The 12,898-nt window shown below is 54.4% G+C and overlaps 1 protein-coding gene across 6 annotated transcripts in view; it reads right to left on the bottom strand.

Moving 5' to 3' along the window:
- Positions 1-489: 489 nt before the first annotated feature.
- The window catches only part of TRIM50 (tripartite motif containing 50), a 60,104-nt gene continuing 47,695 nt past the window's right edge, over positions 490-12,898 (bottom strand). For 4 of the 6 annotated variants that reach the window (XM_079946144.1, XM_079946142.1, XM_079946143.1 and 1 more), the window contains 6 exons: positions 8,886-9,364; positions 5,816-5,911; positions 4,664-4,894; positions 4,520-4,542; positions 3,322-3,446; positions 490-2,394 (listed from right to left, as the gene is read on the bottom strand). In XM_079946144.1, coding sequence (XP_079802270.1) covers positions 1,805-2,394; positions 3,322-3,446; positions 4,520-4,542; positions 4,664-4,894; positions 5,816-5,911; positions 8,886-9,284 — 1,464 coding nt within the window. In that variant the 5' untranslated portion in view covers positions 9,285-9,364 and the 3' untranslated portion in view covers positions 490-1,804. Of the gene's footprint in view, positions 2,395-3,321; positions 3,447-4,519; positions 4,543-4,663; positions 4,895-5,815; positions 5,912-8,885; positions 9,365-9,926; positions 10,113-12,898 lie in introns of those variants that run through there. The other 2 variants (XM_079946146.1, XM_079946147.1) reach the window with 2 other exon arrangements.

Here is a 12,898-nt window from a genome sequence, read left to right as displayed (position 1 = left end):
GAGGCAGAAAGGTGCACATAAGTGAGTAGCTGAGTTTAAAGAAGGGACTGTTTCTAAAAGAACAGTGGGAGTTAAGGGGCCCCTACGGAAGACGGCACGGTGCTCACTGTTCAGCGACGGGAACAAGGGAAGAGCAGCAGAGGGAGAGGGCTGCCTGCCAGGAGTCTTCAGTAGAGGGAAGGTGCCAACGCATAGCCCAGCAGGCAGAAAACCAGGAAAAGAAATACCTCCAACTCCCTCTACTGCCCTGGGATCTCCTGCCAGGCCCTCCCCTCAGCTGAACCCAACAGGAAGCCAGAGGGGTTTGCATTCCAGCGGGGCCAGCCTCCCAGGACACAGCATGGTGGAGAAGGGTGGAGAGTGGAGGTAGACTGATGGAATTGAAGGAAAAGCTGCAAAACCAAAAACCAAGTCTGAAAGGTGTCAAGCATACAGCAACCAAGGCCAAGGCCCGACAGATTCAGCTGATCAAGAGACAACAACCAGCTTTTGATTCAGTTTATTACTTACATAGACAGCAGGAGGAAGATTAGCCAAAGGTGGAGGCTGCACGTGGGCCTTGTTGCCCCGCCGAAAAGGATGGTGTGGAAATCAAAGGGCTCGTGGCTGCAACTTGACTTGTGGGATATCCCGTTGCTGAGGAGCCAGTTCTAGATGCGGCTAAGCTCTTTTATAGACTGCAGCCCTACTGGGAGGGAAGGGGGGCAGAAAGCTTCAGAGCTTCTCACAGCCAGGGAGGTGATGTCCTGAGTCTCCCGTGAGGATAAAGGTCGGTAAAGATGGCCTTGAGGTAGCGCCTCACGATCTTCCTCCCTCTTCTGTTCCTGGAGGATCGTTCAGATAGGCTGTGGGTTGAGACTTTGTCTGTGTGGCCGATGTGGATTCATGCCAGGGTGACAGGGCAGGGCTGTGCCCCAAGGAAGGCTCTTGGACGGGTCCACAGACCTCAGGGCACAAGGCTGGGGAGCTTCTCTCTAAAGCACCAGACCTCAGATGACTCAGCCCCAGCCACTCTCTCTCTCTCTTCCAATTTTCATGTTCTTGGGAAGGAATTCAGCTGTCCCAGCCTTGGTCTGGGGTGACCACAGGGCAGGCTCAGCATGCACAGACCTGGGCTCTGGACCCACTCCCACGTGCCCGGCAGCTTTCAGGGATGGGCCACACCCCCATCTGGCCCCTACTTGCTTCTGCTCTGCAGGAGTGTCATTTCCATCTTCTCTAACAGAGAGGGAAGTTGAGAGAAGTCTCTGGGGACAGAGCAATGACGGAGTGTTTGCTGTGACTAACCAGAGACCGATGGGCAGGGGGTGGAAGCAAGATGTGGCCCCACCAGAGGCTGGAGCTGCTTTTAAAGGCCTGAGCATAAAGCAGTGGGTACGTACAGCGGTTGATAACTGCAAATCATTTGAAAAGGAAGAAGTAACGTCAATTTTATGATCCTTAAAGTCATTTAAAGTTCACAGTGATGGGGGAAAGTCACGTGTGGGAGCGTTTCCACCCTCAGGGGGAAGAGTAAGCAGAGATCTCGGTTAGGAGGGCCCAAGGGAAGCCCAGCTTGACCCGCGGGCCCCACGGCCTGGCTCCACTGGTTAATAAGCAGGTTAATAGCCTGGAAAGAGGTTAATAAACACACCCCTGACTGCTGGGGATGGGACCGTGGTCCTTCTCTCCCTATCGTTAAACGTTTCTAGGGACACCCAGGCAGGAAGACCTCCCCGAACGACTGCATAACCTCTGCTCACCAGAGCCGGTAGGACCCCTCGAGCCCCCGTGCCCAGCTGGGAAGGCAGCCCCCCGAGCAGCGCTACAGCTTGGTGGGCTGCGGGCAGGCGAGGTGGCTGGGCCCGCTGGGTGGGGGCAGCACCAGGGGCAGGGAGTTGCTGCCCCTCTCGTGCCAGCACGTGTCCAGGATGGGGTAGAGCTTGCCCTGGAAGTCGGCCTGGAACGTGTAGAGCGGCCGCAGGTCGTCGGGGCGGTCGGCGTCGAAGAAGGTGAGCTCGCCCTGCTCGTAGTGCAGGTAGACGCCGATGCGGTGAGGGTGGCCGGCCACGGGCAGGGGCGCCCGCGGGCAGCCGAAGGCCTCGTACACCCGGCCCTCCTTCAGGCCGATGAGCCACACGCCGTGCCCTGGGGACTTGCTCAGCTTGCCCTTGCGACTGGCTGTGCCCTTGATGACCCCCAGGCGCCAGTCGCTCTTGCTGCCCACCACCACCTCCCAGTAGTGGCGGCCGCAGGAGAAGCCCCTGCTGGCCAAGACGCAAGTGCTGTAGTCGAAGCGCTCGGGCTGGCTGGCGCGCCGCTGGGCCAGGAGCCCACACTGCACCACCGTGTTGCCCTTGGAGAGCTCCAGGAGTGGGTGGGCCGTGGCAGGATCCAGCTTGAGGGACTCCGGAGCTGGGAGAGATCAGAGGAGATGTGTATTCAAGCCTCGCAGAAGGCGGCAGGCCCTGCCCCAAGGGAGGCCGATGGCAGGCCCTGAGCTCCTCAGGAGAACTGAGTCGGCCTCTTCCCTGTATCCGCAGGGCCTAGAAGGGGCTGGGGCCTGGAGCAGGCAACCCTTAGGACATTTGCCGAATGCGTGAATGATGCCTGAAGGGTGGAGAATGGGCTGCTGCAAGCCCAGGCATTCTGGCAAGGGAAACGGTGCAGGCGGCCTGCCTAAGGCGGAGGTGCCCGTGGAAGGATCTGGGAGACGGCCTGTCACGTGGGCGCCTCAGCTTCACTCCCCAGGTTTTCTGGAGCCTCTAACAACGGCAGTGGTTTCTTGGATACCCTAGCAGCCCAGTCAAGGACAAATTATCCCAACTGACCTCTTTGCTCGCTGCCAGCTAAGCAGTTTACACCTAAAACGTGCAAACAGCATTCATGGTTCAGAGATTACCTGCAGGTTTTGTTCCCCCCTTTCCCCCTTTTGTTCTTATATCAACCCTGTTTGTGCCTTTGTTGGATGAAATCAGTCTATTGATCGATCTTACGTGCTAGTAATGAAGGAGTTAAAGGTCCGAGTTATTTTTTGGCAGAGCAGCCGCTGCCATTTATTAAGCACTAAACTACACACACACACAGACACACACACACAGACACACACACACACGTCTACTTAGAAACTACGCAGCCCAGCAAGGTGGGCTCTTTACAGATGAGAAACTGAGGCTCAAAAATTACACCACTCTCCCAGTCACTAGTAAGAGATGGAACGGGGCTTGAGCTCCCCCTGCTGGCGGAAGCCCACCACCGCGCCCTCACCGTTACTGTGCCAGCCCCCACTCCAGTTCTCTGCACCTCATACACTGGAAGGAGGATGGGTGGGTGGGGTCTCACCTGGCAGAACCTTTCGGAAGAGCCTTTTCCATGCAGTCAGCTTGATGTCAGCCTGGTGCAGGCCTGGCCTGAAGGAGATGGGGCTGAACGTGCCTTCCAGGGGCCGGGCCTGCTGGAGCTCTGCACTGGGGGCAAAGGTCCACAGTGATGGTGGAGCTGCTTACCGTGCACCCCAGCCCTTCACCCAGACGCAGGTCCAACCAGCCAAGCCACAGCTCAGAAGACCGTGCACTGAAGATGCCCACCGTGTACCCGCCCCGCTCTGAGGACCTGCCTCCTTCCTGGAAGGGGAAACACTCTACATCAGTAGCTCTCAAAGTGCAGGTCTGGGAGCAGCAGCAGCACCTGGGGGCTTGTTAGAAACGCAAATTGTCTTGGGTCCCACCCCAGGCCTGCTGAATCAGAACTCATCACTGGGGCCCAGTGACCTCTGTTTTAATTGAGCCCTCCAGGTGGTTCTGATGCACTGTTTGAGGACCACTTCTCTGTATCTGGTGACCCCGGCCCCCAGCTCCAGCTGGAGTGGAAACCAAACTCAGTCAATCAGATCCTCTGTCCATTCATTTAAGTCAATGCTCCTAAGCAAATTGTCCTTAAGACGAAGGGAAATTGGAGAAAACAAGGAGACTCTCATAAACGTGGCAGAGGAAGGCTCAGGAACTGCACAGGTGATTCATTTGTTGGGTTTGGAACATGGATCCAACCCCTTCCTACAAGCCATGGTGCATGTTTCCTTACCACCATCACCCACCTCATCTCCTGTTCTGCTCTGCTTCATCCTTTACACCCATGATACTGAAATTCTCACAATACTCCAAACCTGCACACACTTTACCCTTTCACGTGAGTCAGCGTGCCTGGCAAACGCCTGTCCTCTGCCCTTCTCAGCCATCCCACCTGTGCGCTGTCTTTGCCGATCTCCCCCCAGTCACCTCCCCCTCTGTGTTAATTCTTTAGCTTGTGTGAACTTCTACTGTTCTAGGTGCCCATAGTGATGTAACCATACTTCGCCGCCACCTCCCACAAGGCTTGGAGACCCCTAAAGGCAAGGCTGTCACTTTCCCTGGGCTCAGTACTGAACCAGATGTGGGCAGCTGCTCCCGGCACCAGTAAAACTGAAGGGAGGATCTAGTGGAGATGAGACGCCCATGCCCGCAGCCACCAGGCCCTCGCTGAGAGTGCCCTCCGAGGTTATTACCTGGAGGCCATGGCATGGTACTTCTGGAAGACAAGAGGGAGGAGGGTTAGAGCATGGACGAGGATATGCGGAAGCCGACAGGAAGGGGGAGGCGCTTGGAGCCCCAGTGGCCTTGGCACAGGGGACACTCCCTTGTCCACTCACCCGGATGAACTCATGGTGACTCTCGTTGCCGAACTGCTCCAACACACCCACAGCCTGGACTAGCCGCTCCCGAGCGCCCTGGGCCTGCTCCAGCTGCATGTCCAGGGAGGCCACGAGGCCACGGGTGTGACCCTCCACCCCCTCCAGGCAGCGGGCCTTCTCCTCGTCCACCAGACGGTGCAGCTCCTGGAACTCACTACGGATCACCCAGCTGAAGACATCAGACTCATTCTGGGACAGGGAAGGGCGGGTCAAGGCAGGAGCCATGGCTGACCTCGGCGTCCCCAGAGCCTGGCAGCTCGGGCCTTCTGACCGGGCTGGTCCTGGTACCCAAGTCCCTCCTGCCAGGTGTTCACACACTGTGCCTGGGGATCCCGGATGTGGCCCCAGGGGGAGGACGACAGTGGCAGGGCAGAGGCTGGGCCCCCAGCTCCCAGTTCCAACACAGTGGCTCTCCTTTTGCCCGTCTTTGCTAACAAGTGTGAACGTAAGATTTTGCTTTATCACGGGGTTCCACAACTGAAAAAAAGTCTGAAAGGCCCTGGAGAGCAGACTTTGGAGTGAGATAACAAGGGTTCCCCGTGTGACCCTGAGTTCTGCCTCCATCAGACGGGGTAAAGCGGGCTCCCTCTTCAGGATGAGGAAGATTAATTGAGTTGACTTTCAACGGATGCCAGTCTCCTGCTCGTTTCATGACTACCTGTAGGGCCCAGGCTCCACAGACTCCCAGACCCAAGTGCCCCGCATTTAGGAAAAGCAGACAGCCACCAAGGGCTTCAAGCCTTTCCGTGCCTGTGCTCTAAGGTACTAGGAGGGCATTGCCCAGGCCGTCAATGTCAAGCAGCCACAGGTGGCGGAGGGCGGGCAGTCATGCCCACGTGTTAAGCTGTTTACCTCCGGGACTTGGGTTCTAGGTTATCTCAGTCTCAAGGACGTGGAGGACACAAGCCAACTTGGCGACAGTCCTGACAACTGTGCTGAATTCCTCCAAGAGCCTTTGCACTTCCCCCACCCCACCCTGGAATGCTTTGAATTCTGGCTTTATATGGAAGGCATGGCTTCCTGTGAAGGACAGATTAGAGCTGGGCTCTGCAGGAAAGGGAAGGCGGGTGGCCGGCCCCAGGGGAGGGCACGGAGGGGCGGGGCGCTCACGACAATCCGGGTCCTGTTGTTCACCAGTCTGGCGATTTGCTCCTCCACCTTCTTCTGCTCCTGCTTCAGGTCGGAGATGAGGGCTGCTAGCTCCTCCTGGAGGCAACAGGCCCCATAAGCCGCCGACCCCTTCACCCCCATCCCCCACCCCCAGCTCCCGGGGGCAGCCCGACGGCCACAAGCACAGAATAGGAAAGGCTATTCAAGAATATTCCACACTGACAGCACGGACTGCCTGGACGGATCTCCACGTCATCACTCTCTATGCCGTGGACAGAGATGCTACACGTCGTTACAGCCACCAGAAGTCACCACACAACATCCAAGTGGGGCGACTGCCAATCTGAAGTCAGCACTCCCTGCGTGGAGTGCTGCCCGTAGGGAACCCACCTGGGAAACTTGCTGGTCACCAGAAGGTCCAGAATTAGTGGGCATTTCATCAGGAGTCATCACAGAAAGGCTGGCCCCAAGTGAAGCCAATGGTGCATGCAATGGCCCAGGGAGGGGTCACCTGGTGACCCCCCCACTCCCTATGAAGACCTGAATCTATCTCCAGCAGGCTTGGGCCCAGCCTGGATTTAGGGCCTCCCAGGCTGAAGTAAACTTCTCCTAGGTTGCCCTGGCCCCATATCTGACTTAACCTTAGGGATCCAACCAGAACCACCTAGAGCACCAACTGGCCGCACGACCTAATGCAGCCCTGCTGGTTTGTGCCCATGGAGTGCGCAGAATCTTTGGCTTAGACAGTGCCCAAGCAGAAGTCAGCTGCAAGAGCCTTTCCGGAAGGGAGCTGAGAAAAAAATAGAGCCAGCATGGAGATAAATGAACACAGAGTCCTTGCTCTCCATAACAAGGCATCCGATCTCATAGGAGCCTGAGAAGGGCATCCCAGTGGTAACCCTCCCAAGGCAAAGAGAGATGGGACTAGTTCCTTCTCATCAACTGGGCCACAGTGAGTGGAAACAGAATTATGCAAATAAATAAAGTATCTTAAGATCCCAATCAATAGGAGAAAACAGGAATGCATGAAAGAGATCTGATAATGGAACGTAACTTAGTTGCAGCACACGGAGGAGTCTTGAGATCACAAAAACCCACATCCGAAAGCAGGACCCAAGCCCTCCCAGCTCCTAGCCAGAAATGACGGGCTCCCAGGAGTCTCCTCCTCTGCCAGGCAGCCCTCTGCTGATAAAACTCGACTCAGTTTCACTGTACTGCAATTTGGCTTCCTCCTTTCACACTCCCCTAAAACTACTCTTGCCAAGATAACCAATTCTTACTGCTAAACCAGACAGGCTCTTTTCAATCAGCAGACATTTCACACAAGTGATTTCCTTCTTGTCAAAATGCTCTGTTCCTCTGATTTCCTGGAGGCTACATTCAGCCAACGTTCCCGCTCCCTCAGTGAATTCCTTCTGGCTCCTTTTCAGAGTTCTCTCTCTACCCAAATCTTAAGTCCTGATGCTCCTGGGGGCATCATCTTCCCCATCACTCCTGCAGACTCTCCTGGTTGGTCTTCTCCACACCTGTGGCTTCAACGACCGCCTGTATGTAGATTACTCCTAATCTCTTACTCCCAGCCTCACTCTCCAATCTATCCTCTGGCAGAGCGATCGAGCCACATCACGACTCTGCTTAAAACCTTCCAACCCTGGTTCTCTGAATAAACCCCTAATCCCATCTCATGTCACACAGGCCTTTTCATGACCTGACCCCCGCTTACCTCACTTCACTCTCCCTCGTGCTTGTTGGAACAATGTAGAATTCCTCAAATGTGCCACGCTGTTCGCCTCCTGGTCTTTTGCACGCGCTCTTTTTATACTTAGGATGCTTTTCCTCCCTTTCTTTTCCTTTCAAGTCCTCCTTATGGTTCAGGTCTCGGCTTACCAGTCCACTTCCTCCAAGAAGCCTTCCCTGACCACCTGAGACCACGCAGGAGCCATGTTCCAGATGGTCTCACCATTGCCTGCACTTAACCTTGACAGCAGCACCTGACACACGGGACTCTGTCAGACCCCCAGACTGTGAGCTCTGGTGCAGGGTGAACTTCTCGCCCACTGCTGTACCATGGGCGCCAGTGTAGCACCTAGCACATACTAGATGCCCAGGAAATGCCTGTGGGTAGGGGAACTTGGTGGACGACCTGGCTTGGCCCTGTGCACCTTTCCTACTTCTCTCCCAGGGTTGAAGGAGCAAAGAAATGCTGCCCAGAGCACTCAGCCAGGAAAGCCCTGCAACAGCTTCCAGGGGCCCCTCTGTCTACGGATCTCAATGCTTTTCCCTCGTCCTGCCCCCTCCCCTGAATTTCCTCATTCCTCATCCTTACTGCCCAAAGCCGCCCACCCACCCAAACACTGGGCCAGGTACCCTATTACAATTTACTTCCAAAAGCCCTTCCTGTCCTTCCTTGATCTGGTGCCAGGGGAATGAAAACTGGCCTTGGTGAGTCCTAGCTCTGCCACTGACAAACTGTATGAGCTTGACTAAGACCCTTACCTTCTCGGAGCCTGTTTCCTCATTTGCAAGTACGACAATAACCCCACTCTTCATAAACCTTAGATCAATAGACTAACCTAAGATGGTATCATTATTATTATTCTTCATCGTAAACAGTGATCTGCTGGTTCTGAGGGAACAGTCCATGAAGGCAGGAATCCATTGATTCCACAAATACATTTTGGGCATTTACTACCTGGCTGGCACGGTCCTAGGCACGGAAATATCCCAGGGAATGAAACAAAGTCCCTGTCTTCACCTGCCTGAGAGTGCAGTCCCCTGAGCACTCAAGAATCTAATGAGGGCTACAGAGAAGACTAAAGCAGGGGAGGGGGCTGGCACGTGACGCAGGGGGCTCTCCATCCGGTGGGTCACCTAGTCCCCAGCACCTGGAGACTGGAGCCGCTGCTCAACAGGTGATCGGTGGATGAGCAAATGCTCCGCAAGTTCTGCTCCAGAACAAGGCTGACCCTGGACCCCTCTGTGCCGGGCGATGGCCCCAAGGCCTCAGGACCCGGCTCTGTGTCCCCAGGGGCGGCCCGGCTCCCCACCCCCCAGCAGCCTCGCTGCCCACCTTCATGCGGCTGTAGACGGTAGAGACAGGCGTGACCCGGTGGTGCTGGTGGGAGCCCAGCAGGCCGCAGAGGCCGCAGATGAGCTCCTGGTCCTTCTCACAGAAGAGGCTGAGAGGGTTCCGGTGGTGCGCACAGACCTGGGGCTCAGGCTCCCCGGGGAGCTGCAGGGCTTCGATCACCCTCGCCAGGGAGACGTTAGGCGGGGAGCTGCTGCAGTCCACCTCCTGCCGGCACACGGGGCAGCGCAGCTCCGAGTCCGGGTGACGGGACAGGGACAGCAGGCAGCCCTTGCAGTAGGAGTGGCCACACTGCAGCATCAGGGGCTCCTTGAAGACCTCCAGACAGATGGGGCACTGCAGGCGGTCCTCCAGCTCGGGCACGCTCACTTGCCACGCCATCCACGGAGCCTGCTGGAGCCCAGGGTGGCCTCCCTGGAGCCTGCTCTCGCCACTCCTTTGGCCCCCAGTCCCCAAGGGCCCTGAAAGGAGAGGCTGTTAAGGACGCCAGTCTTTGATTCCAGTCCTGACCCGCTATGACTTTGGGCCTGTTTTCCCATCTTTAAAACAAAGGGCTTAAATGAAAAGTGTGGTCAGTTGGAGGTCCCGGAGTCAACACTTTTAACTCGGATTTGGAGGTAAACATGAAAGAGGCCATCTGCAGGGTCATATGGAGTGACACTAATATTGCAAGCTCCAGCCCAGTAGGTGTCCTGACCTAGAACTGGAGAGCAAAAACAAGCCAAGGTCTTTCCCACCTTCTAGATCAGTTCTCAAACTGGCGAGCAGCTGTTGGAAGCAGAGTTACAATAGAATTCCTGAGTCACCCCTTCACACAGCTCAATTGAACCCCAGAAACCTGCACTGACAATTGACACCTCCAGGCCATTCTAAAGCGGAGTTCTGTCTTAGAACAACACTGTTCCAGAGAGTCGGGGACCCTGGAGAGTTGTCTCCTGAGCTCCCACCCTGCTCCTCTGTAAAAACTGACTGGCGTCTCACCAGAAGTCGGCAGTGGCCCAGGGGAACCCCACACTGGACTACCTGGCTTCTCGGGATCCACCGAGCCCCCCACCGGGGCCTCACACCAGCATCATCGACTTGATCTGCTCCGCCTTCTCTTCTCCCCAGGATGGGACAGCAGGTGCAGAGATCTGGGGATTGTAGCTGGACACCAGTTCTACCTATTCTCTGCTCCTTTCCTCCTCCCCTTTCCCAGAAACACCCTGCTGTCCTCAAGGTCACTCAGAATCAGGTGGAACTAGGCCATATCACGGGACCGGGGAGGCAGCCTCTGCTCCGCCGGCTCTGATAGCGGCAATACTCAGGTGCTTGCCTTGGCCAGGCATGGGGGAGGGGCAGAGACAGAGGGACTGGGTACCTATTCATACCTCACAGACCCCAAACGGGAGTGGACTCGTGCTTTGACACAATTCTTTCTGAATCTCAATCTCTCCCTCTCTCTCTCTAGAATAATGAAGGTATTTTTAGTTACCTAGATTTTTAAACTGATGTATAACTTCTATAAAGTGCACAAACCTTAACTACACAGCTGCAGTACAACTTATATGTGTATACTCACTCACAAGGTCAAGATACAGAGGAACGGGACTTCCCTGGTGGCGCAGTGGTTAAGAATCCGCCTGGCAATGCAGGGGACATGGGTTCGAGCCCTGGGCCGGGCAGATTCCACATGCCGCAGAGCAGCTAAGCCCGTGCACCACAACTATTGAATCTCGCGTGCCTAGAGCCCGTGCTCCGCAACAAGAGAAGCCACCGCAATGAGAAGCCCGTGCACTGCAACTAGAGAAAGCCCGCGCTCAGCAACAAAGACCCAGCGCAGCCAAAAATTAAATAAATTTATAAAACAAAGATACAGAGGAGCTTCTGTGTTGGTGAACACATCCATGTGCTGGGAGGGTGGTGCACCCCAGTTCCACGGGGACAGAAGTTCCTACACTTTGGACCCTTCCAGACTTCACCCTATATACCTTTTCATATGGCCGTTCATCTGTATCCTTTACCATAAACTGGTAAACATTTAAAAAAAGATCAACATACAGAACACTTTCAGCACCCAGAGGCTTCCTAATGCATCCCCCATTCAGAACCCTTAACACTATCCTGACTTACATCATCATAGATTAATGTGGCCTGGCTTTGAATTTCAAATAAACAGAATTACATAGCATGTATTCTTTTGTGTCCAACTTCTCTTACTCAATATTGTTGAATTACAAATATTTTTATTAAGGTTATTTCGAAGGTTTAGAAGTTCAATGTCATTTTGTTGTATAGTTAATAAATATTATGGTCATACTCTACTATTCGTATCATGGCCGTGTGGTGGGAACTCACTGAATGGAAAAGACAGGGGTGGGTGAGGGTCTCCAGAAGCGTTAAGAAACAAGGAGCTTTGGATCAGCAGGCCACGACCCCTGCAGGCCTAAGCACCCGTGTCTGTCAGCGGGGTGAGGTCTCTACCCCAGTGACAAGCTAGACCAAGGTCTGGTATAGGCAGGTAGAAAGCCAATTTTATTGAATTGGACAAATATTTATTGAGAACCTGCTATGAGTCAAGCACTAGGCTGGGTATTAGGGATCCATTAGAGAACAAGACAGACAAGGCTTCTGTCCTTTTGGATTTTATAATATATGGGGGTAGGAGTAGGGTGAGGCCATAAATAAACTAGATAATATAATGGCGTTCAATGCTATGCAGGAAGTAAACGGTGTGGTAAGAAAGAGGGAGGTGGAGTGGCAGGATTGTGAGGTGCATTCTAGAAGGGGGCAGGACAATCTTTCAGGAGGGATGGTTGAGCTGAGAACTGAAGGATACCAAGAGGCCAGCCACCTGAAAGGAGGGCAGTCCAGGCAATGGGTAAGCAAGTGCCCAGGCCGAGGCTGGAAAGAGTTCTGTACAATTGACCCTTGAGCAGTGTGGGGTTAATTCTCATACACCTTAGAGTTGGCCCTCTCCACCCATGGATTCCACCAACCACGGACGGTGCAGTACTGTAATATGTACTATTGAAAAATGTCTGCGTATAAGTGGACCCTCGCAATTCAAACCCCTGTTGTTCAAGGGTCAACCATATTTGTGAGATCCACCAGAGAGGGGGCCTGGGTGGCTGGATCACAGTTAAGCCAGAGGGAACATCAGAAGATGAGGTCAGAGGGGTTGGCAGGGAGGGCCCTGTAGACCAGGGCAAAGGTTTGGATTTAATTTCAAGGGCAGTGGGAGCTATTGGCGGGTTTTAAAGCAAGGGGATATGATCTGATTTATATTTTTAAAAGATCCCTCTAGCCGCTGTGTAGATAATAGATCACAGTGGCTAGAGCACCTGGGTGGGTGGCTCGTGATGCCAAGGAGATCAAGGTGAAAAAGGCAGACGGGAGAATCCAGAGTCAAATGCCTGACTGAGGACAACCAGGTGAAGCAGCTGAGTAGCCCAGTGGTCTGCAGACTTCAGCAGACACAAGAATCACATGGGGGCTTGTTAAAAGAGAAACCTGTGGGCCCAGGCCCCAGACTTTCTGATTCAGGAGTACAGGGAGGGGTCCAACAATTTTGTCCCAATTTTTATAAGTTCCCAGGCAACACTGATGCTGCTAGTCTGGGGACTACACTTTGAGAACCACTGAAAAAGTCAATTGGACACAGGCACCTAGAGCTCTGGTTCCCAGGGGAGGCTCTAGGCTGTCCTGGTATATCACATACTTAAACCTGGGAATGGTTGGGCTCTCTCAGGGACTGGGAATAGAGAAGGGCAGGGGTCCACAGACAGGGCCCTGAGGTTGCTAATGTTTAGAGGTCAGGAAGAGAAGGATGACTGAGAAGGGACAGCCAGACAGGTAGGAGGAAAATCAGGAGGATATGGTGACCAGGAAGGTGTGGCAGGCAGAATGGTCCCCCAAAGATACCCATGCCCTAATTCCTGGAATCTGTGAATACGCTACCTTACACGGCAAAAGGGACTTTGAAGATGTAATTACAGTCATGGAGCTGAATTATC

Source organism: Stenella coeruleoalba (assembly GCF_951394435.1).
Source record: "Stenella coeruleoalba genome assembly, chromosome: 15".
NCBI classification, from domain to species: Eukaryota; Metazoa; Chordata; class Mammalia; order Artiodactyla; family Delphinidae; genus Stenella; species Stenella coeruleoalba.
This window is presented reverse-complemented; position numbering and strand designations above follow the sequence as displayed.